The sequence below is a fragment of the Bacillus rossius genome, chromosome 1, assembly GCF_032445375.1.
Source record: "Bacillus rossius redtenbacheri isolate Brsri chromosome 1, Brsri_v3, whole genome shotgun sequence".
NCBI classification, from domain to species: Eukaryota; Metazoa; Arthropoda; class Insecta; order Phasmatodea; family Bacillidae; genus Bacillus; species Bacillus rossius.
The window spans coordinates 284,698,358-284,720,931 of record NC_086330.1 but is presented as its reverse complement, the minus strand read 5'-3'; the positions used below and the strand labels follow the sequence as shown (position 1 = coordinate 284,720,931).

The 22,574-nt window shown below is 38.8% G+C and overlaps 1 protein-coding gene across 4 annotated transcripts in view; it reads left to right on the top strand.

The window, feature by feature from the left end:
• The window catches only part of LOC134527677 (uncharacterized), a 58,982-nt gene that overhangs the window by 32,820 nt on the left and 3,588 nt on the right, over positions 1-22,574 (top strand). For 3 of the 4 annotated variants that reach the window (XM_063360572.1, XM_063360571.1, XM_063360570.1), the window contains 2 exons: positions 1,581-1,728; positions 7,035-7,148. In XM_063360572.1, coding sequence (XP_063216642.1) covers positions 1,581-1,728; positions 7,035-7,148 — 262 coding nt within the window. The remainder of the gene's footprint in view (positions 1-1,580; positions 1,729-7,034; positions 7,149-22,574) is intronic. The other variant, XM_063360573.1, reaches the window with a different exon arrangement.

The following is a 22,574-nucleotide window of genomic DNA, read 5'->3' as shown; positions in this document are numbered from 1 at the left end:
ACGTGTTCAAACCGAATCCTAGTAAGGTAACAAAAAGGCAACCGTTTTAATAAACTGTGCCCATGCGCGAGGCTAGAAACTGATTTCAACACATTCTAGTGGACAATTGTTATGGCAAAAATATTAGAGATAGCAAAAACATGGCACAAAAAAAGTAACTGTTTTTATAATACATTTTAAGTTGCGATTATTTCTTGTTACCATTAAAGTGAACAAAATGTATTCCAGGATAGTTTCGCTATCATAAAGTTTCATTTGGCATACCAATACGTTTGGTCGGTCTTCCGATGTTCATAAATGTAACTATATACGAGCTAATGGCGTCAGACTCAAGTCCGTCATCTGGACGAAATCAACGAAAACGTGAGCTCTACATATGCGCGGATAGGACACCAAAAGCGGTTCTCTAAAAATAAGTCCTATCTTGCACTATATACCTAAAGCCTTATTTTAGTGTCTCGGAATGTATGTAAAATACAATTATGTCCATAAAAGAATGTTCCAGATATAAAATTTAATAGTATCAACTATAAGCACTTTAGAGTATTGTTTCAAAGTCACAATTAAAGAGTAACTCAACCCGTTTTAGATAAGCGTATGCATGTATGCTGATTTGATTTTTCGCTTGCAGTGCCAAAGAATGGCTCTTTTCCCAATTAGTAGAGGGTGAACCTGTAAACTTTAATTGGCAACAGGATGGAGCCCCTCCCCAATGGAATGTCTTTGTATGAGAATGGTTGAACGTCGAAGTCCCTGACCGTTGGATTGGTCGTATTGGTCGAGACGACAGAGCTATTTTTCGCTAGCCTCCACATTCAACTGACATAACGCAATGCGATATTTTTGACGAGACAACGTCTAATAAATCGATGAACGCCAGCTGCACGCACGAAAAAGTGTCCCGTTACGCACATTGTTCCGTTACGCTGTGTCCCATTACGCTCATTGTTCCATTACGCTGTGTCCCGTTACGCTCATTGTACGCTTGCGCCACACCGACAGAAGTGAAAACTTAAAACTTTGTTTATAAATGTGTAAAATGAAATAATTTCTACGTCAAATGTACGTAAGAAAATTAATCTGATTACTACTATAATTTCAAGTATTTATTCTTTTATTATTAAAATTAAAACGATTCAATTTTATTCATAAAAGTATGCAACTATTATAGCAATGTTTTGTTATGACGTTGTCACGTTAAATTATCGTCCGTAAACCGACTTTACAGACAACCAATTTTTTTTTTTCCTTTGGGGCTTTATAAAAGATCGTGTCTGCGTTCCACCGCTACCTAATGATTTGCCAGAGTTCAGACACAGAATTGTAGAGGCCAGTGCTTCCATTACTCCGGACTTGTTAATCAAAACGTGTGAAGAATAGGACTTTAGGTTGGATGTACGCCGTATAACCAAAGGTGCACGTATTGAATATATGTAAAAAAAAAAAAAGTATTAGGTTAGTTTAACTTCAGTTTTATGTACGATTTATTTTAAACAGTAGTAATGAAACTGTTATAATATGCCATTGAAACTGGGACATTGTTTTGTGGCTAGCCTGTAGGTGCAGCTTCGTTTGTGCAGATGGCGGGTTCAGTCGCTCTCGATAGTGGCGGGCAGCGTGAACAGGCACGACGAGGTCGTCACGAGGCGGGTGCGCAGGGTCTTCATCCACGACGGCTACCTGGTCCTGAGCAACGGCACGCCACTGCACGACATGGCGGTGCTTGCGGTGAGTGGTGCCCTCCCGCACGGAGAGCGCGGACGCCTGGACGTGGCTTCACGATCGTCGTCTACCTGACATGCGACTCTATGGATACTGGTGGAATGGCACTGCAAGCGAGAAAACAAATCTGTATACATGCATGCGCTTATCTAAAACTGTTTGAGCTAGGAACTCTTTAATCGTGACTTTGAAACAATACTCTAAAGTGCTTACAGTTGATATTATTAAATTTTATAACTGGAACATTCTTTTATGTACATAGCTGCATTTTACATAGATTCCGAGTCACAAAAATAAGGCTTTAAGTACCTACCTAGTGCACGATAGAACCTATTTTTGGAGAACCGATTTTAGTGTTCTATCCGCTCATATGTAGAGCTCACGTTTGCGTTGATTTCGTCCAGATGACGGACCCGTGTCTGGCGCCATTAGCTCGTATATAGTTACATTTATGAACATCGGAAGACCGACCAAACGTATTGGTATGCCAAATTATATTTTATGATAGTGAAACTATCCTGGAATACATTGTCGTGTAGGAATTTTGACGGGTTGTGTGCGAACCATATGATGCCTTAAAACTCAACAGAGATGGTTATATTTGATCTTTTTCCCTAATAACAAATAAGAGAAGCGCCAATGAGAGCACAGTATAATGTGAAGTTGGCACGAAATAATGTTTCTTTGGTAATGGTGTAGTACGAAAGGAGTAGAAAATACGGAATTACTAGCATCATGTAAAGATATGATTAAATGCTTAGTAAACATTGCACGAATAAACATATCCTGTTTGGAATATTTATATTGGCTTAAGATTTCAGAAATTGGTTATTTTGATGTGTTTATGCTTTAGTTTCGCTATTATACGTGTATATTATTATGTAATTACAATTCATGAATATATTTTCTTACTGTAAAACAATTTTATTATGGCTTGGAATGGAAGATTTTAGCATTACTTGACATAGTGTTTATATATTAAAGTTAAGTGTCATCGATTCGGAATTTTGTACGGATTCTAGGTTACAAACTGAAATGTTATGTTCAATCTTAGCCATTTTTCTGGTTTTTCAACAGAAACATAACTAATTTCACAATGGATAAACATGTTACATTAAACAAATTATTAATCCATAACGATTACAAATTGCAGAATACGTACGAATACAAAAATTAAACTTGAATAACACGGCTGCTTTCTCGCCCGTTTTTATTGGCTGGAATTAGCTACCACTAATTCAAAAATAACTGTATATTACTTAACCATATGCTCGTCGGTGTCTAGATTAAGTTTATAATTCTTAAGTTTTTCAAACGTACACCCACCTTAAAGCACATGGCAAGGAAGATAATGAGTGGCAACTCAGTGCTATAACTAATCCTCTTATTTTTGTTGCAAAACCTAGAACTGTGCGGAATTTAGAAGCATCCTAACAACCTGAAAGTCGTTACTTTTTTTAAATAATTTTTTATTGCACCCTTGATTTTTTTGTGGTCATACATTACTGTGAATATTAACCATTTTACATTGGATATGATATATTTTTTAATGGGGTAAAATCAAAACACCATGTTAAAATGCTTTATATATATTGTTTTCAATTACTGAAAACTACATAACCAAAATGTGTGAGCGCTGAAAATCATAACTTCAGTTTCCATTGCATAAAATACAGCAAAAGCAAAGCACGCACATGATTTTGCTTTGCCACCATGCTTATTTCATTGCTACAAAAATAATTTAACATTGGCAAAAACTATTTCAAAGGATATTTTGCCATTATAATCAATATGCCACTCCATTACTACACCATTACATAGATTCTGAATCAAGAATGTTCGTAAATATTCTTTTTTATTTATGTTATCTTTTCCTCATATTGAAAACTTAATTTTTTTGTTGGCATTTCTCAACAGCATAGTTTGAGGGTAAAAAAAATATCTCGCCACTGTTCCATACAGTTAGCTACCCCATCCCCTGTACCCGCTCCCTGACTAGGCCGTTTCTCCGTACAAAAAAAAATACTTTCCATCCAAATGCCGGGAGTGGGCAAAAGTAAACAGCAGAGTAATCAAAAGTTAAGGCAGCGCTAGTAGCTGTGAGATTTGAAATATAATTCCAAGCCAACAAATTATTTAAATTCAAATTACAGCTAAAATATGACAAAGTTTAAAAATCATTATTTTTTACTAATGATACCGTAGATAGCAGCACCGTAGGTGAATATTATTATTTCGTTTTCATAATACGATTTTATAACAAATACGCATCCCAAATACACCAAACTTATTTATAATGTGTTACAATATTTTTTAAAACATTGTTCAAAATATCCCGTGTGTAATTTGAATTATTAGGCCTATGTGTAACTGTAAAACACCATTGTTCGTTAAAACGTATTTGAAAATTCAACATTACTTTTAAATAACCGTACCGATTGTGCTGAAAATCGGTGGACGATCGTTAAATTATATAATGTGAATAATTCAAACGACGAAAAAATGATTGAAAAGTCAAATCGATTGTTGTTCCAATCGAGTGGAAGAGAGATACGGCGCATGCGTACAATGAGCGTAACGGGACGCATCCGTAGTGGGACAATGTGCATTACGGGACACTTTTTCGTGCGTGCAGCCGGCGTTCATCAATTTATTAGACGTTGTCACGTCAAAAAAGGGTAGTTTAAATTTTACAAAGTTAAAACGAGATGTTAAACTGGTCAGCATAAGAAATACAATTTTAAAAAAAAACAGTTTCTCGCAAAAAATTAGTAAGTATGATTCGTACACAGTCCTGCACTACGCTGATGGTTCTAAGATTCACGTTGAGCACGTTCAGGTAGTGTGACGTCACTGACGGAGCATTCTAAAAAGTCAAAAGGGGCAAACACATGGGTAAGCTGCAGTGCGAAAGACGTAGCAAATTTTTAAACGGTGATCCACTTACTTGTAGTCCAGGGTTGTCGGCGTGGTGTAGAGCGTACTTACGACCCGCAGCATTGTCCGTCTTACTCTTACGCCCTCACACTTCACGATCCTTGATTAACATGCCTGCTAGTAGAGCCATGGCGAAGTCAAGTTGGCCCTCACTCAAATGCAAACACCTGTACACAGGCGAAAAATACGCGCGCAACCTCGTGAATAGCAGATGCACTGGCACCATAAACTTTCGTGCACACGTAAAGTCCTAAACCACAGTGCAGCTCCAAAACCGTTTAACATATTTCCTGTGGACGAAACAAGAGGCATTTTTGCAGGGTGCTTGGAATTCATTTATTAGCATTTACTTTTGCCTTACAGGATAAATAAATACCACTATTGAACTCCCGAAACTTTCACAAGTTAAATAAATGCATGAAAACACTAAATAAGAACAATAAAAAAGGCATTTTGGCGCTTTATATTGACTTTTTAAAATTCTATAGATTCGGACATCGGGCATCACAATGTATACAGGGCTGTTTTCCGTGCTACGATGTGACGTCATTCACATTAGGATGAGGACACGGACCGCCCGAAGGTTCGGACTTGTAGGCACCCGGACGGCACGGATACGGGTGGACAGGCCCTAAAGCGATCCCTAGCACTCCGTATTGGATTCCACTGAGTTTTGGTAATACGTAATAACGATATTTAATTGTTTACAAAGTCACTTTGAGGCAAATTTTTTTTTAAACTATGTTATTTGACAACAAAGTTTGTGAGCTAATATTGAACGTCTGTTTTAAATCGTGTCACAGTAACAAAGTTTTCTTCTTTTCTTTATTTTTTTTCAACTTCAATCTCATTTTGAAATTAAATAATGCAGCATAGTGTTTTTGTGCTTTCTAAACTTTAAAATTTTTAATAATTTAACTTAAATTTATACTTCTTACATAATAAAATTTATTATTTTAAAAAATTATAGACTCATCATTTGCTTTTAACATATAAAATTATTTTGTTTACGGCATTCATATTAACGTTAATTTAGTTATTTCACATTAATAATCTCTTAAATAGGCCAATTGTCTAAAACCAAACAAAAAAAATATTTTATAACCCACCCAATATGCCAAATATATTATGTAAACTCAAGTCATACAACTTTTCAAAGAAACATGGCAGGGCTTGTGATTTTTTCTGTGAAGTCATAAATAACCCTCCAATATTTTTTGACAGAATGTACTGAAAGGCGTTGGAAGCAAAAGTTTGAAAGTATGTCACGGTGTTTAGGTTTCCGGTGACGTCACATCTCTCCTTACTTATTTGAAAAACTTTATTAGAATGTGTGGAAAGCAAAAATTTGATGGAGCAATAAGGTCTTTATTGAAAATATGGATTTACATAGTCAGAGATTTTTCACTATTAGATTTCACAAGACCTTAAAATCGTGACTATTGATAATAAGTTTAGTCATTCATAAGTAAGAAAGTAAGAAATCAGATTCCAGGGAGAAAATATTTGCTGTAGCGTATCACCATTTTCAGGCATTCTATTACCATTATGTGCGATGCCATATCGAAGCAAAAACTAAAATAATGTATGCAGAAACTGTCATCAAAACAGTTGAATCTAAAGAGAAATATTTTGGTTGAATCCACATTATCTTCCTTTAAGCCCTTTTTACAACGAATTCGCAAGTCATAATGATCATGGAAGTTTCTAAAATATTACGATCCAATCACAAATTATTAAAAAGACAATGAAACTCAAACGTGTTCCGGTTTGACAAGAATTTTTGACTTCAATGTGTTTGTAAAAATGTGTGGTTATACTACATATAAGTATCAAAACCAAATTTAATTAATTGTATATAGAGTTTTAATTCTACTAATATCTTCGCAATTTTGATTGGCTGGTTGTGGAAGTTGTTAGAGTACAATTTCACTCAAGTCCCACGTCTTGCATTCTGCAAATCCCTGAACAGTGTGTAAAAGGCTGGTATTCCAAGACAAAAAAAAATATAAAAGTTTATGTGTTGAATATGCTACATCTGTACCTCAAATGAAACTTTATGGCAGCGAGACTATCCTGGAATACATTTTATACACTTTAATGGCCACAACACGAAATAATCGCAACTTAAGAAGTGCTTGATAAAATTATAAAAGCGGGTCCATTTTTGTGCGATGGTGCTGCTTTATCCAGGATTTTTACTGTAACAAAAGTTAATTATTATGTATTTATTAAATTATAGGTAAATATTATTTTGATAAGTGAGGTACGTAAAAATGTAATATTAATTAATTGTTTGATTAAACAAAATTTAAAGGAATTCAAAAGGTATGAATATTTTAAAATGTAGTTTGCTGTTGTGTGTCTCCTCGCAGCTGTCCGTCCCCCTGAGTCTCGGCAGGAACCACGTGGACCGCGTCCAGCTCGCCATTCGCGAGATGCCCGCCGGAACCTCGTGCACCGTGTCCGGCTGGGGCGCCACTGAGGAGGTAGGCCTGCCGCCTGCCGCCTGCCGCCTGCCGCCTGCCGCCTGCCCCGAACCACGCAGCAGCCATACAACGCAATATACGTTTATCAAATGAAACATGCATTGCGGATATTTGATTTAATACCATTTTTGGACTTACGCCATTGCAGTTTTGCACTGTTTGTCATGGGAAAAAATTAATTCAAGAATGCATAATCCCTACTTAATATTATTAATGCGAAAGTGTGTTTTTCCTTCTTTCATGCAGCAACGGAGCAACATATCGACATGATATTTTTGCATTTAGATAGTTAATGGGCCGGACAGTGATAAAGGCTACATATAATTACGACATTTCATCCCTAAGGAAGTGAAAATGGGGTAAATCCTGTTTTATAATTAATAGAAAATCATAGGAGGTAGGTTATAGAAACACAGTGAGTTTGTGTTATTTCTCTATGTCTGCCACACAGTCATATGGTAAGGTCTAGCAACTTCCTATCCTTCTCCTTGGCGAAAACCATCCGCTTTGTCAAGTTCGCAGCCGCTAACGAACTAAAGGCGCTAATAAGAGTTTAGGTTTTAATTTTCTTAATAGATAGTGTTGCCTTGAATTTAAAACGCACTATTGTTTGGTGCTTCTGTCACGCCTTGCCTAGGGGTCACCTGCCTTCCAATAAACTGGAGCTGAAGGTTGGCGTCTCGGTTTTGCTGCTAGGAAAACCTGGAAAAGGGGGGGGGGGGTGGGGGGTTAATACTGCGATGCCAGTGGGAAAGCTGGTCTACAAGACCCGGAGGCGTGACTATACGTTGGCGAAGATGATTCGCGATCATGCCAAGGAGTGCTGGCGTCAGGCGAGGTCTAGGAACTGCCATGTCCTGAGAGTTCGCCGATCATAGCAGTTCTCGTCACGAATTACGGGGACGAATTACAGGAGACGTCCGTGCGCCAAGACGGGAATAATGGGATCACCCTGCTGGGTCATTGGATAGTAAAGGCTGGGAAACTTTGGGGAGACAAGTCTGAAAAAGGTTGGATGTGAGTGTACAGGAGGATGAACAAGTTTAAGTTCATGCAGCAGAGGAATGCATGGAGACATTATTTAAGCTGAAAAATAAATTGGTTTTCTGTAAAGTCGGTTTACGGACGATAGTTTAACGTGACGTCATAACGACGTCATAACAAATCATTGATGAAATGATTGAATAATTTTATGAATAAAATTGAATCTTTTTTATTTTAATAATAAAAGAATAAATACTAGTAGTAGGAAAATACCGGTTCTGGGACAGGCGCAGGATCCAGGATCCGGCGGCCATCTTGGATGACGTCATCTAATCCGTATGCTAATCCATGCTAATCCGTATGCTAATCTATGCTAATCCTTGCCAATCTATGCTAATCCATGCCAATCTATGCCAATCCGTATGCCAATCTATGCTAATCCGTATGCCAATTCGTATGCCAATCTATGCTAATTCGTATGCCAATCTAAGCTAATCCATATGCCAATCTATGCTAATCCATATGTTAATCCATGCTAATCCATGCTAATCCATCCGCCATTTTGTATTTCTAGAAATTTCCACCAACTTCGAATCGTGACGTCACCGTTGCACTTTTCGTCACGGCCGCCATCTTGGATTCGAATTTTTTTTTTTTTCGAAATTCAACTTTTCGAAATTCGATGTAATCATCAGCCGCCATCTTGTTTCGTCTGCTGGTGGCCGCCATCTTGTTTTAGTCTGCTGGTGGCCGCCATCTTGTTTTCGTCTGCTGGAGGCAGCCATCTTGTGACGTCATATAGTTCTGTTGGTCGCCACCAGATAGCAGCAGGGATTATTTTATTTTTTTCTTTAACTAAAATATTTTCAGTGCCGAGGCTGGGATTCGATCCATGGGACGTGAAAACGTCCAGGATGTCGTGGTTACGAGGCGGACGCCTTGACCACTAGACCACGAGACCAATTGGGATATGGTGGAATAAATAATCTATATATGCTACGTACTGACGGCAAGTTTATGATAAATGGGGGGAGGGTGTTTTTGCCTTCCTTAATGCATACCTAAGGCGCCACATTTGAAATTAAAATTATTATACAGCCGCCATCTTTAATTCCAGCACAGACTACCAGATGGCGCTAAATTCAAAAAATTAGTTGCCAGAGGCGCCGCCATCTTGGTTCTCAAGTTGGCTGGTAGATGTCGCTAGTATCGCGCGCCAAATTCAAAAATTAGTTGCCAGAGGCGCCGCCATCTTGGTTCTCAAGTTGGCTGGTAGATGTCGCTAGTATCGCGCGCCAAATTCAAAAATTAGTTGCCAGAGACGCCGCCATCTTGGTTCTCAAGTTGGCTGGTAGATGTCGCTAGTATCGCGCGCCAAATTCAAAAATTAGTTGCCAGAGGCACCGCCATCTTGGTTCTCAAGTTGGCTGGTAGATGTCGCTAGTATCGCGCGCCAAATTCAAAAATTAGTTGCCAGAGGCGCCGCCATCTTGGTTCTCAAGTTGGCTGGTAGATGTCGCTAGTATCGCGCGCCAAATTCAAAAATTAGTTGCCAGAGGCACCGCCATCTTGGTTCTCAAGTTGACTGGTAGATGGTGCCACCGTCGCCATATTTTAGTTCATACAATCGATACCAGATGACGCCACCATCGCCATCTTTAGTTCCTAGTGTTGCTACCAGAGTGTGCCACCATCGCCATCTTTAATTCTTATAGTTACCGCCGGAGCGCGCCACCGTCGCCATCTTTAATTCTTAAAGTTACTGCCGGATGGCGCCAAGTGTTATGTAGTCAGTCTAGACAAGTCGGGATAAGTTTGGAACCTGTAGCTATATTATTATTAATTAATAATGTATGTTTATTAAATATGATAGAGTATTTATAAAATATTGGTGTTGTGTAGAGTCTCTCTCTCTTCTTCTCGTAGTGGCGGAAGACATCTCGAAGGTAGTGTTAGAATTTATGTATTAAAGCAATCACTCTAGCTGAGGAGGTTAATAACTTATAGTTACAATTCAATAATATCGGCAATTAAATGTTTTGAAATTAAAGCAAACAACGTAAATGTTAAACACATATTTATTTAAATCTTATTACAAACAGCAAGGGATAAGAAAAATCACTGATTTAAAAGAATTAAATAATGAGTAATAAAAGTACATAATATTCACACACTGCACATCATAGTGACAAAGTCAACATAACCTATTTACATAAACCAGAGACCCAATACCTAAATATTAAGCATAACTACAAGTTACATAGGATATAATATACTCTGAAATACATATTAAAGAGAAAATTGATATAAATAATATTATACTTTGCTCAATAGTTCCAGAAGTAATGAACGTACAGCTACACGAGCAATCTCAACAGTTCTTTCATCACTAGTGTTTTCTGTAGAACATACTTGAGTGGTGTCTTCACTGATCGGACCTAGATGACTGAGATCTCGGGTTCGACTCTTGCGAGATGTAGGAAGGCGAAGCTGACGCCTGCGTTTATGCTGGACTGCTACTGATGTAGTAGGTGCTGGCGATGTGGGACTCATCTGGGTACAGCTAGATGATGTCTGGACTGACGAAGTCTGACCACATGCAGATGCTGGCGGTGACTTAATAGCTGGTTGGTTGAATGCATGTACGAAAACCTCTTCAGGCGTTGCAGGGAGAACTGTATCGTCTCTCATCATATTCACACTACAATGTCCATAGCCCAGACAGTTGATAACTTCTAGAGGTGTATATTGAGGTCCTGGGTTTAAAACCTGTTTCACGTGAAACACAGCGTCACATCTCTCCGAAAAATGTTTTAAAACACCGTCGATCCACTCACTATAATCAACAGTGCCTAGCCCAGGCGTTACACTGGAGTATATCCTGTTCGGTTGAAAGTTAGACATCTTGGTTAACTACTTCTGCTGTAGGTCCTTACACCACCACAGTTTCAGCTCGACTGCCATCGCACGAGGCGAGGGTCGTATCACTTGGATACAACATTCCAACACGGTGATCAACCATCCAAGCCCTAAGCATGCTCGCATTGTGTCTTGAGATCGAACCTGGACATGTATTATTGCACGTGTACAATTTATTTAATTCTTTCAATGATGGACAGTCATATTCTGCTTGTACATCTAATATTAGCACATGATGCTTACAATAGTTAGTTAGCCACCGTTTCTGCTCTATTCCTACAACCAATACAGGTCCGGTGAAATGACTTGCCAATATGTTGGGTATTGAAGCATAAGGAAAGAGTCCGTGTTCCCAATGTAAACCATGAAAATTTCTAGTGAGCCAAGTATTTGTTTTTTGATGCTTCCTGGTGAGATATCGCCATTCAAATGGAGGTTGAAAGTTACGTGTTATTACATTTCCTTCTTCATCTGCAATGCTAAGTTCCTTGATAATAAACCCATACTGACTAGAGAAGCCTTGGAGGTTTACACATTTCGTCATGGAGGTCGAGACGAGACTAAGCCGGTAATGTACTGTCAGGTCTTAGATAATGGACGACACAATCTACCTTGTTGCAGGATGTCTCGATTATGTCCGGAGCCTCCTCGTCTCAATCACTGGCCCAGTGATGACCGAAGTTGCAGACCTCTAGTTGAAGTAACCATCCTCGGTGACGTAGTGCACACGGCAGAATCCTGGAGTTACTTCCGCGTACTTTGCAGTTGGATCGAACAGCATTTGCTTGAATTTGTAGCAGCAGCTCTATACCCACACGACTATGTGTTGACTGCTGTGTCTAGGGTGTTGACCTCAATTTATACCGCTAGGACCCCCCTCCAGTCCAGTCACGTGTACCGTTGCTTCCGTTGTTGTCCCCCCGCCTTGCTGGCGGCCTCCAACATTCGAACGAGGTGATCAACCATCCAAGCCCTAAGCATGCTCGCATTGTGTCTTGAGATCGGGCCTGGACATCCAAGTTACATAGAGTATAATATACTCTGAAATACATAATAAAGAGAAAATTGATATAAATAACATTATACTTTGCTTAATAGTTCCAGAAGTAATGAACGCACTGCTTGACCAGTGACAGGTGTAACTAAATATTAAATATATTTTATATTTTATTTTCCATTACCTTTCGTGGAATTTATTAATCATTCACTCTACGAAAAACAACTCAAGACAATATACCCGACCATCGAATTAAATACAGTACCGCTATGCCTTACATGAAAGTCTAATTATTCGATAATCTGAATAACCTATAAATCATTCATGTACAAAGCCACACATACAGGCCAATTGTCTATGGACCATGAGACCGAGTCATGACAATATCAGACGTATAGGTTAGAATTTTCAGAACCGCAGGACCTTCTTCGTCTTTAGATAATTACAGTCATTTAGACCATCATGAAATCTTAATACATACTAAAGGACCAAGCAACCTTGAAAAATATTTTAGTAACACCAAGAGGTTTTGAACTAGTAAATATTCAGTCACTACATATTTTACTATGCGCAATCAACAAAAAGGAAGCACCATCAACGAAAAGGCAGCACATTTGTAAACACCATCAACAAAAAGGAAGCACAATCGGAAGCACATTCATAGAAAAGGAAGCACAATCGGAAGCACAATCACAAAAAGGAAGCACATTTGGAAGCACAATCACAAAAAGGAAGCACATTTGGAAGCACAATCCACAAAAAGGAAGCACATTTGGAAGCACATTCAACGAAAAAGGAAGCACAATCATAGAAACAACGCACAATCGGAAGCACAATCAACAAAAAGGAAGCACAATCGGAAGCACATTCATAGAAAAGGAAGCACAATCGGAAGCACATTCATAGAAAAGGAAGCACAATCGGAAGCACAATCACAAAAAGGAAGCACATTTGGAAGCACAATCACAAAAAGGAAGCACATTTGGAAGCACAATCCACAAAAAGGAAGCACATTTGGAAGCACATTCAACGAAAAAGGAAGCACAATCAACAAAAAGGAAGCACATTTTGGAAGCACCATCAACAAAAAGGAAGCACATTTTGGAAGCACAATCACAAAAAGGAAGCACATTTGGAAGCACAATCCACAAAAAGGAAGCACATTTGGAAGCACATTCAACGAAAAAGGAAGCACAATCATAGAAACAACGCACAATCGGAAGCACAATCCACAAAAAGGAAGCACATTTGGAAGCACATTCAACGAAAAAGGAAGCACAATCATAGAAACAACGCACAATCGGAAGCACAATCAACAAAAAGGCAGCACATTTGGTAACACAAGTTACGAGAACTAAGTCTTAGTTAGAAATCAGAATGCAAGAAATAAAAACATTAAATTTTTACTTTTAATATTTAATTTATTTCTTAAGATTATACAAATAGAAGTAAAATAAGCCATTATTGTATGTAGCCAGCTTTCCTCAGTTCTTCGAGTATGAAGGATATTTCTTTTATGCACGAATAGTTTCCTGCACAAAGTGAGCCATGTAGAAGTCTTAGCCGGTCAACCAATAAGTTTGGATCTTTCCACGATGTGTAATCAATCTCTTCTACCACCATCTCACTTGCTTGTTTATTATAAATACTTTTAATATCACAATCGTCCCAGTGATCATAATAAGCGTTATCAGATTTATTTATTTTAACACGTCGTTTCCATCGTTTCGGTCTCAGGACACCGTTACATTCTTCGATCTTGTCAGCGTTAGGTGCTTCATCACAGTCTATGCTTTTGTCAACAGCCTCAGAGTCACTGTAACAATCACTGTAGAAGGCATCCTCTTCACCCAGATTACCATATGAATTCGATATCGATGATGTCGAAGTGCCATTATCGTCTTCATGCTTCCTTTTTAGGAGTCCATCATCATTTTTACAAAGTAAGAAAGATCTACTTGAATTCGGCTGGAATGTATTCTCACTTTTCACGTTAAGGATTCTTCCATTGTCTTCATTCTTCCATAAATCATCATCGTCCTTCAATTTAAGTTCTTCGTCGAGATCGGAAGAGCCACGAACAAAATCTCTCTCAAGACAAGGAAAATTATTGCCGTAATGCACATCACTATTCCTTAGTCTAGTAGATCCATCGTTGTACTCTGGCTTGTAAGCAGGCTTAACGTTACAAGTTCTGTCATGTCTTTTTAAGCTCTCTCTCCGCGTAAACGACTTGCTACATCGAACGCAACTTATCATATTGCGTAGTGGATTTTTAACACAGTCATTCTTCTGGTGTTGTCTTCCATTCTTACTCAAGATAAATTCTTTGCTGCAAAACTTACACCTGTGTCCTTTCGATACAGCGACAGACACCGAATCAGGATTCATATTAGTTACTGTGAATAATGTTAGATACAAAAAGACAGTTTTCCAATTGGAACCATTACTTAAATATAATTTTTTAAATATTTCTTAAGCGAGAGTTATCTCATGCAAAGGTACTTGTTGTAAGTAGTTCTGCTTTTCAACAACAGATGACACCACGTATTGCTTGCAGGTAAATATTATTTCTTTCTTTCATGCGGGATGCAGGATTCTCACTAACGATCGCAATACAGGGATGGCATCGCTAGACTCCAAGGAGAAGGTAGTTTGTTCATCCAGTTAGTGTTTCTCAAATTTCTCAGGGTATATATTATTATTTGACTTAATAATGATTTTTTTTTAAATTCCACCTAATAAAAATAAAATAGAAGCACTCATAGAAAACCATCAGGGATGATGTCGTTTATAAACATCATAAATTAACATTTTTTTTTAAAAAAGTCCAAATTTAATCATGCTTAAGCAAAGAGTTCACAAGCGGGCTTGTGAACTCTTTGCTTAAGCAACATGAGAGTTCTAGCACAAGCGGGCTTGTGAACTCTTTGCTTAAGCAACATGAGCGTTTAGCACAAGTGGCTTGTGAACTCTTTGCTTAAGCAACATGAGAGTTCTAGCACAAGCGGGCTTGTGAACTCTTTGCTTAAGCAACATGAGAGTTCTAGCACAAGCGGGCTTGTGAACTCTTTGCTTAAGCAACATGAGAGTTCTAGCACAAGCGGGCTTGTGAACTCTTTGCTTAAGCAACATGAGAGTTTAGCACAAGCGGGCTTGTGAACTCTTTGCTTAAGCAACATGAGAGTTCTAGCACAAGCGGGCTTGTGAACTCTTTGCTTAAGCAACATGAGAGTTCTAGCACAAGCGGGCTTGTGAACTCTTTGCTTAAGCAACATGAGAGTTCTAGCACAAGCGGGCTTGTGAACTCTTTGCTTAAGCAACATGAGAGTTCTAGCACAAGCGGGCTTGTGAACTCTTTGCTTAAGCATGATTAAATTTGGACTTTTTTAAAAAAAATGTTAATTTATGATGTTTATAAACGACATCATCCCTGATGGTTTTCTATGAGTGCTTCTATTTTATTTTTATTAGGTGGAATTTAAAAAAAATCATTATTAAGTCAAATAATAATATATACCCTGAGAAATTTGAGAAACACTAACTGGATGAACAAACTACCTTCTCCTTGGAGTCTAGCGATGCCATCCCTGTATTGCGATCGTTAGTGAGAATCCTGCATCCCGCATGAAAGAAAGAAATAATATTTACCTGCAAGCAATACGTGGTGTCATCTGTTGTTGAAAAGCAGAACTACTTACAACAAGTACCTTTGCATGAGATAACTCTCGCTTAAGAAATATTTAAAAAATTATATTTAAGTAATGGTTCCAATTGGAAAACTGTCTTTTTGTATCTAACATTATTCACAGTAACTAATATGAATCCTGATTCGGTGTCTGTCGCTGTATCGAAAGGACACAGGTGTAAGTTTTGCAGCAAAGAATTTATCTTGAGTAAGAATGGAAGACAACACCAGAAGAATGACTGTGTTAAAAATCCACTACGCAATATGATAAGTTGCGTTCGATGTAGCAAGTCGTTTACGCGGAGAGAGAGCTTAAAAAGACATGACAGAACTTGTAACGTTAAGCCTGCTTACAAGCCAGAGTACAACGATGGATCTACTAGACTAAGGAATAGTGATGTGCATTACGGCAATAATTTTCCTTGTCTTGAGAGAGATTTTGTTCGTGGCTCTTCCGATCTCGACGAAGAACTTAAATTGAAGGACGATGATGATTTATGGAAGAATGAAGACAATGGAAGAATCCTTAACGTGAAAAGTGAGAATACATTCCAGCCGAATTCAAGTAGATCTTTCTTACTTTGTAAAAATGATGATGGACTCCTAAAAAGGAAGCATGAAGACGATAATGGCACTTCGACATCATCGATATCGAATTCATATGGTAATCTGGGTGAAGAGGATGCCTTCTACAGTGATTGTTACAGTGACTCTGAGGCTGTTGACAAAAGCATAGACTGTGATGAAGCACCTAACGCTGACAAGATCGAAGAATGTAACGGTGTCCTGAGACCGAAACGATGGAAACGACGTGTTAAAATAAATAAATCTGATAACGCTTATTATGATCACTGGGACGATTGTGATATTAAAAGTATTTATAATAAACAAGCAAGTGAGATGGTGGTAGAAGAGATTGATTACACATCGTGGAAAGATCCAAACTTATTGGTTGACCGGCTAAGACTTCTACATGGCTCGCTTTGTGCAGGAAACTATTCGTGCATAAAAGAAATATCCTTCATACTCGAAGAACTGAGGAAAGCTGGCTACATACAATAATGGCTTATTTTACTTCTATTTGTATAATCTTAAGAAATAAATTAAATATTAAAAGTAAAAATTTAATGTTTTTATTTCTTGCATTCTGATTTCTAACTAAGACTTAGTTCTCGTAACTTGTGTTACCAAATGTGCTGCCTTTTTGTTGATTGTGCTTCCGATTGTGCGTTGTTTCTATGATTGTGCTTCCTTTTTCGTTGAATGTGCTTCCAAATGTGCTTCCTTTTTGTGGATTGTGCTTCCGATTGTGCGTTGTTTCTATGATTGTGCTTCCTTTTTCGTTGAATGTGCTTCCAAATGTGCTTCCTTTTTGTGGATTGTGCTTCCAAATGTGCTTCCTTTTTGTGATTGTGCTTCCAAAATGTGCTTCCTTTTTGTTGATGGTGCTTCCAAAATGTGCTTCCTTTTTGTTGATTGTGCTTCCTTTTTCGTTGAATGTGCTTCCAAATGTGCTTCCTTTTTGTGGATTGTGCTTCCAAATGTGCTTCCTTTTTGTGATTGTGCTTCCAAATGTGCTTCCTTTTTGTGATTGTGCTTCCGATTGTGCTTCCTTTTCTATGAATGTGCTTCCGATTGTGCTTCCTTTTCTATGAATGTGCTTCCGATTGTGCTTCCTTTTTGTTGATTGTGCTTCCGATTGTGCGTTGTTTCTATGATTGTGCTTCCTTTTTCGTTGAATGTGCTTCCAAATGTGCTTCCTTTTTGTGGATTGTGCTTCCAAATGTGCTTCCTTTTTGTGATTGTGCTTCCAAATGTGCTTCCTTTTTGTGATTGTGCTTCCGATTGTGCTTCCTTTTCTATGAATGTGCTTCCGATTGTGCTTCCTTTTTGTTGATGGTGTTTACAAATGTGCTGCCTTTTCGTTGATGGTGCTTCCTTTTTGTTGATTGCGCATAGTAAAATATGTAGTGACTGAATATTTACTAGTTCAAAACCTCTTGGTGTTACTAAAATATTTTTCAAGGTTGCTTGGTCCTTTAGTATGTATTAAGATTTCATGATGGTCTAAATGACTGTAATTATCTAAAGACGAAGAAGGTCCTGCGGTTCTGAAAATTCTAACCTATACGTCTGATATTGTCATGACTCGGTCTCATGGTCCATAGACAATTGGCCTGTATGTGTGGCTTTGTACATGAATGATTTATAGGTTATTCAGATTATCGAATAATTAGACTTTCATGTAAGGCATAGCGGTACTGTATTTAATTCGATGGTCGGGTATATTGTCTTGAGTTGTTTTTCGTAGAGTGAATGATTAATAAATTCCACGAAAGGTAATGGAAAATAAAATATAAAATATATTTAATATTTAGTTACACCTGTCACTGGTCAAGCAGTGCGTTCATTACTTCTGGAACTATTAAGCAAAGTATAATGTTATTTATATCAATTTTCTCTTTATTATGTATTTCAGAGTATATTATACTCTATGTAACTTGGATGTCCAGGCCCGATCTCAAGACACAATGCGAGCATGCTTAGGGCTTGGATGGTTGATCACCTCGTTCGAATGTTGGAGGCCGCCAGCAAGGCGGGGGGACAACAACGGAAGCAACGGTACACGTGACTGGACTGGAGGGGGGTCCTAGCGGTATAAATTGAGGTCAACACCCTAGACACAGCAGTCAACACATAGTCGTGTGGGTATAGAGCTGCTGCTACAAATTCAAGCAAATGCTGTTCGATCCAACTGCAAAGTACGCGGAAGTAACTCCAGGATTCTGCCGTGTGCACTACGTCACCGAGGATGGTTACTTCAACTAGAGGTCTGCAACTTCGGTCATCACTGGGCCAGTGATTGTGACGAGGAGGCTCCGGACATAATCGAGACATCCTGCAACAAGGTAGATTGTGTCGTCCATTATCTAAGACCTGACAGTACATTACCGGCTTAGTCTCGTCTCGACCTCCATGACGAAATGTGTAAACCTCCAAGGCTTCTCTAGTCAGTATGGGTTTATTATCAAGGAACTTAGCATTGCAGATGAAGAAGGAAATGTAATAACACGTAACTTTCAACCTCCTTTTGAATGGCGATATCTCACCAGGAAGCATCAAAAAACAAATGCTTGGCTCACTAGAAATTTTCATGGTTTACATTGGGAACACGGACTCTTTCCTTATGCTTCAATACCCAACATATTGGTAAGTCATTTCACCGGACCTGTATTGGTTGTAGGAATAGAGCAGAAACGGTGGCTAACTAACTATTGTAAGCATCATGTGCTAATATTAGATGTACAAGCAGAATATGACTGTCCATCATTGAAAGAATTAAATAAATTGTACACGTGCAATAATACATGTCCAGGTTCGATCTCAAGACACAATGCGAGCATGCTTAGGGCTTGGATGGTTGATCACCGTGTTGGAATGTTGTATCCAAGTGATACGACCCTCGCCTCGTGCGATGGCAGTCGAGCTGAAACTGTGGTGGTGTAAGGACCTACAGCAGAAGTAGTTAACCAAGATGTCTAACTTTCAACCGAACAGGATATACTCCAGTGTAACGCCTGGGCTAGGCACTGTTGATTATAGTGAGTGGATCGACGGTGTTTTAAAACATTTTTCGGAGAGATGTGACGCTGTGTTTCACGTGAAACAGGTTTTAAACCCAGGACCTCAATATACACCTCTAGAAGTTATCAACTGTCTGGGCTATGGACATTGTAGAGTGAATATGAATAGAGACGATACAGTTCTCCCTGCAACGCCTGAAGAGGTTTTCGTACATGCATTCAACCAACCAGCTATTAAGTCACCGCCAGCATCTGCATGTGGTCAGACTTCGTCAGTCCAGACATCATCTAGCTGTACCCAGATGAGTCCCACATCGCCAGCACCTACTACATCAGTAGCAGTCCAGCATAAACGCAGGCGTCAGCTTCGCCTTCCTACATCTCGCAAGAGTCGAACCCGAGATCTCAGTCATCTAGGTCCGATCAGTGAAGACACCACTCAAGTATGTTCTACAGAAAACACTAGTGATGAAAGAACTGTTGAGATTGCTCGTGTAGCTGTACATTCATTACTTCTGGAACTATTGAGCAAAGTATAATATTATTTATATCAATTTTCTCTTTAATATGTATTTCAGAGTATATTATATCCTATGTAACTTGTAGTTATGCTTAATATTTAGGTATTGGGTCTCTGGTTTATGTAAATAGGTTATGTTGACTTTGTCACTATGATGTGCAGTGTGTGAATATTATGTACTTTTATTACTCATTATTTAATTCTTTTAAATCAGTGATTTTTCTTATCCCTTGCTGTTTGTAATAAGATTTAAATAAATATGTGTTTAACATTTACGTTGTTTGCTTTAATTTCAAAACATTTAATTGCCGATATTATTGAATTGTAACTATAAGTTATTAACCTCCTCAGCTAGAGTGATTGCTTTAATACATAAATTCTAACACTACCTTCGAGATGTCTTCCGCCACTACGAGAAGAAGAGAGAGAGACTCTACACAACACCAATATTTTATAAATACTCTATCATATTTAATAAACATACATTATTAATTAATAATAATATAGCTACAGGTTCCAAACTTATCCCGACTTGTCTAGACTGACTACATAACACTTGGCGCCATCCGGCAGTAACTTTAAGAATTAAAGATGGCGACGGTGGCGCGCTCCGGCGGTATCTTTAAGAATTAAAGATGGCGATGGTGGCACACTCTGGTAGCAACACTAGGAACTAAAGATGGCGATGGTGGCGTCATCTGGTATCGATTGTATGAACTAAAATATGGCGACGGTGGCGCCATCTACCAGTCAACTTGAGAACCAAGATGGCGGTGCCTCTGGCAACTAATTTTTGAATTTGGCGCGCGATACTAGCGACATCTACCAGCCAACTTGAGAACCAAGATGGCGGCGCCTCTGGCAACTATTTTTGAATTTGGCGCACGATACTAGCGACATCTACCAGCCAACTTGAGAACCAAGATGGCGGCGCCTCTGGCAACTAATTTTTGAATTTGGCGCGCGATACTAGCGACATCTACCAGCCAACTTGAGAACCAAGATGGCGGCGTCTCTGGCAACTAATTTTTGAATTTGGCGCGCGATACTAGCGACATCTACCAGCCAACTTGAGAACCAAGATGGCGGCGCCTCTGGCAACTAATTTTTGAATTTGGCGCGCGATACTAGCGACATCTACCAGCCAACTTGAGAACCAAGATGGCGGCGCCTCTGGCAACTAATTTTTTGAATTTAGCGCCATCTGGTAGTCTGTGCTGGAATTAAAGATGGCGGCTGTATAATAATTTTAATTTCAAATGTGGCGCCTTAGGTATGCATTAAGGAAGGCAAAAACACCCTCCCCCCATTTATCATAAACTTGCCGTCAGTACGTAGCATATATAGATTATTTATTCCACCATATCCCAATTGGTCTCGTGGTCTAGTGGTCAAGGCGTCCGCCTCGTAACCACGACATCCTGGACGTTTTCACGTCCCATGGATCGAATCCCAGCCTCGGCACTGAAAATATTTTAGTTAAAGAAAAAAATAAAATAATCCCTGCTGCTATCTGGTGGCGACCAACAGAACTATATGACGTCACAAGATGGCTGCCTCCAGCAGACGAAAACAAGATGGCGGCCACCAGCAGACTAAAACAAGATGGCGGCCACCAGCAGACGAAACAAGATGGCGGCTGATGATTACATCGAATTTCGAAAAGTTGAAGTTCGAAAAAAAAAAATTCGAATCCAAGATGGCGGCCGTGACGAAAAGTGCAACGGTGATGTCACGATTCGAAGTTGGTGGAAATTTCTAGAAATACAAAATGGCGGATGGATTAGCATGGATTAGCATGGATTAACATATGGATTAGCATAGATTGGCATATGGATTAGCATAGATTGGCATACGAATTAGCATAGATTGGCATACGAATTGGCATAGATTGGCATACGGATTAGCATAGATTGGCATACGGATTGGCATAGATTGGCATGGATTAGCATAGATTGGCAAGGATTAGCATAGATTAGCATAGATTAGCATACGGATTAGCATGGATTAGCATACGGATTAGATGACGTCATCCAAGATGGCCGCCGGATCCTGGATCCTGCGCCTGTCCCAGAACCGGTATTTTCCTACTACTAATACTTGAAATTATACTAGTAAGCAGATTTTTAAAATGCAAGAATAATTAACCTTTATTGCCGAAATTGTTGTTGTAATAAGCAATCAAAACCACAGATTAAAATTCGTCGAGATTATTTTATGTTTTTATGTCTTCCAGTGCTCAAAATGATATGCAATTGTGGCCCCGGGCACGAAATTTTATTTATAATTCATTAATAATAACGCCAATCGCGATAAACAAAGGAAAATATGTATTAACAAGTGCCTGGTTTCCGCGGCAGCTGATAGAGAGCACGATTCGTTCGGTTCGCGTCCGTCACCGTAGATACCAGCACCGCAGGGGAATAATATTATTTCGTTTTTATAATACGATTTTATAACAAATACGCATCCCAAATTTACCAAACTTATTTTTAATGTATCACTTCTAATGTATCATTTGAAATTGTGCCAAAAATACTAGTTGGCGACACAGTTTATAAACCCAGCCTAAATGTCAGCTCATGCGATCAGGTTTTGCTCATATCACATCCAATCTTTAATTAGGAGCGATTTCTTGTATGACACGTTTCGTCATTTGTGATAAATCTCAATAGCGCGACGGCGACGACGCGAAGATTTCTAGCTAATCACGCTCGGCACATTTATGACGTCA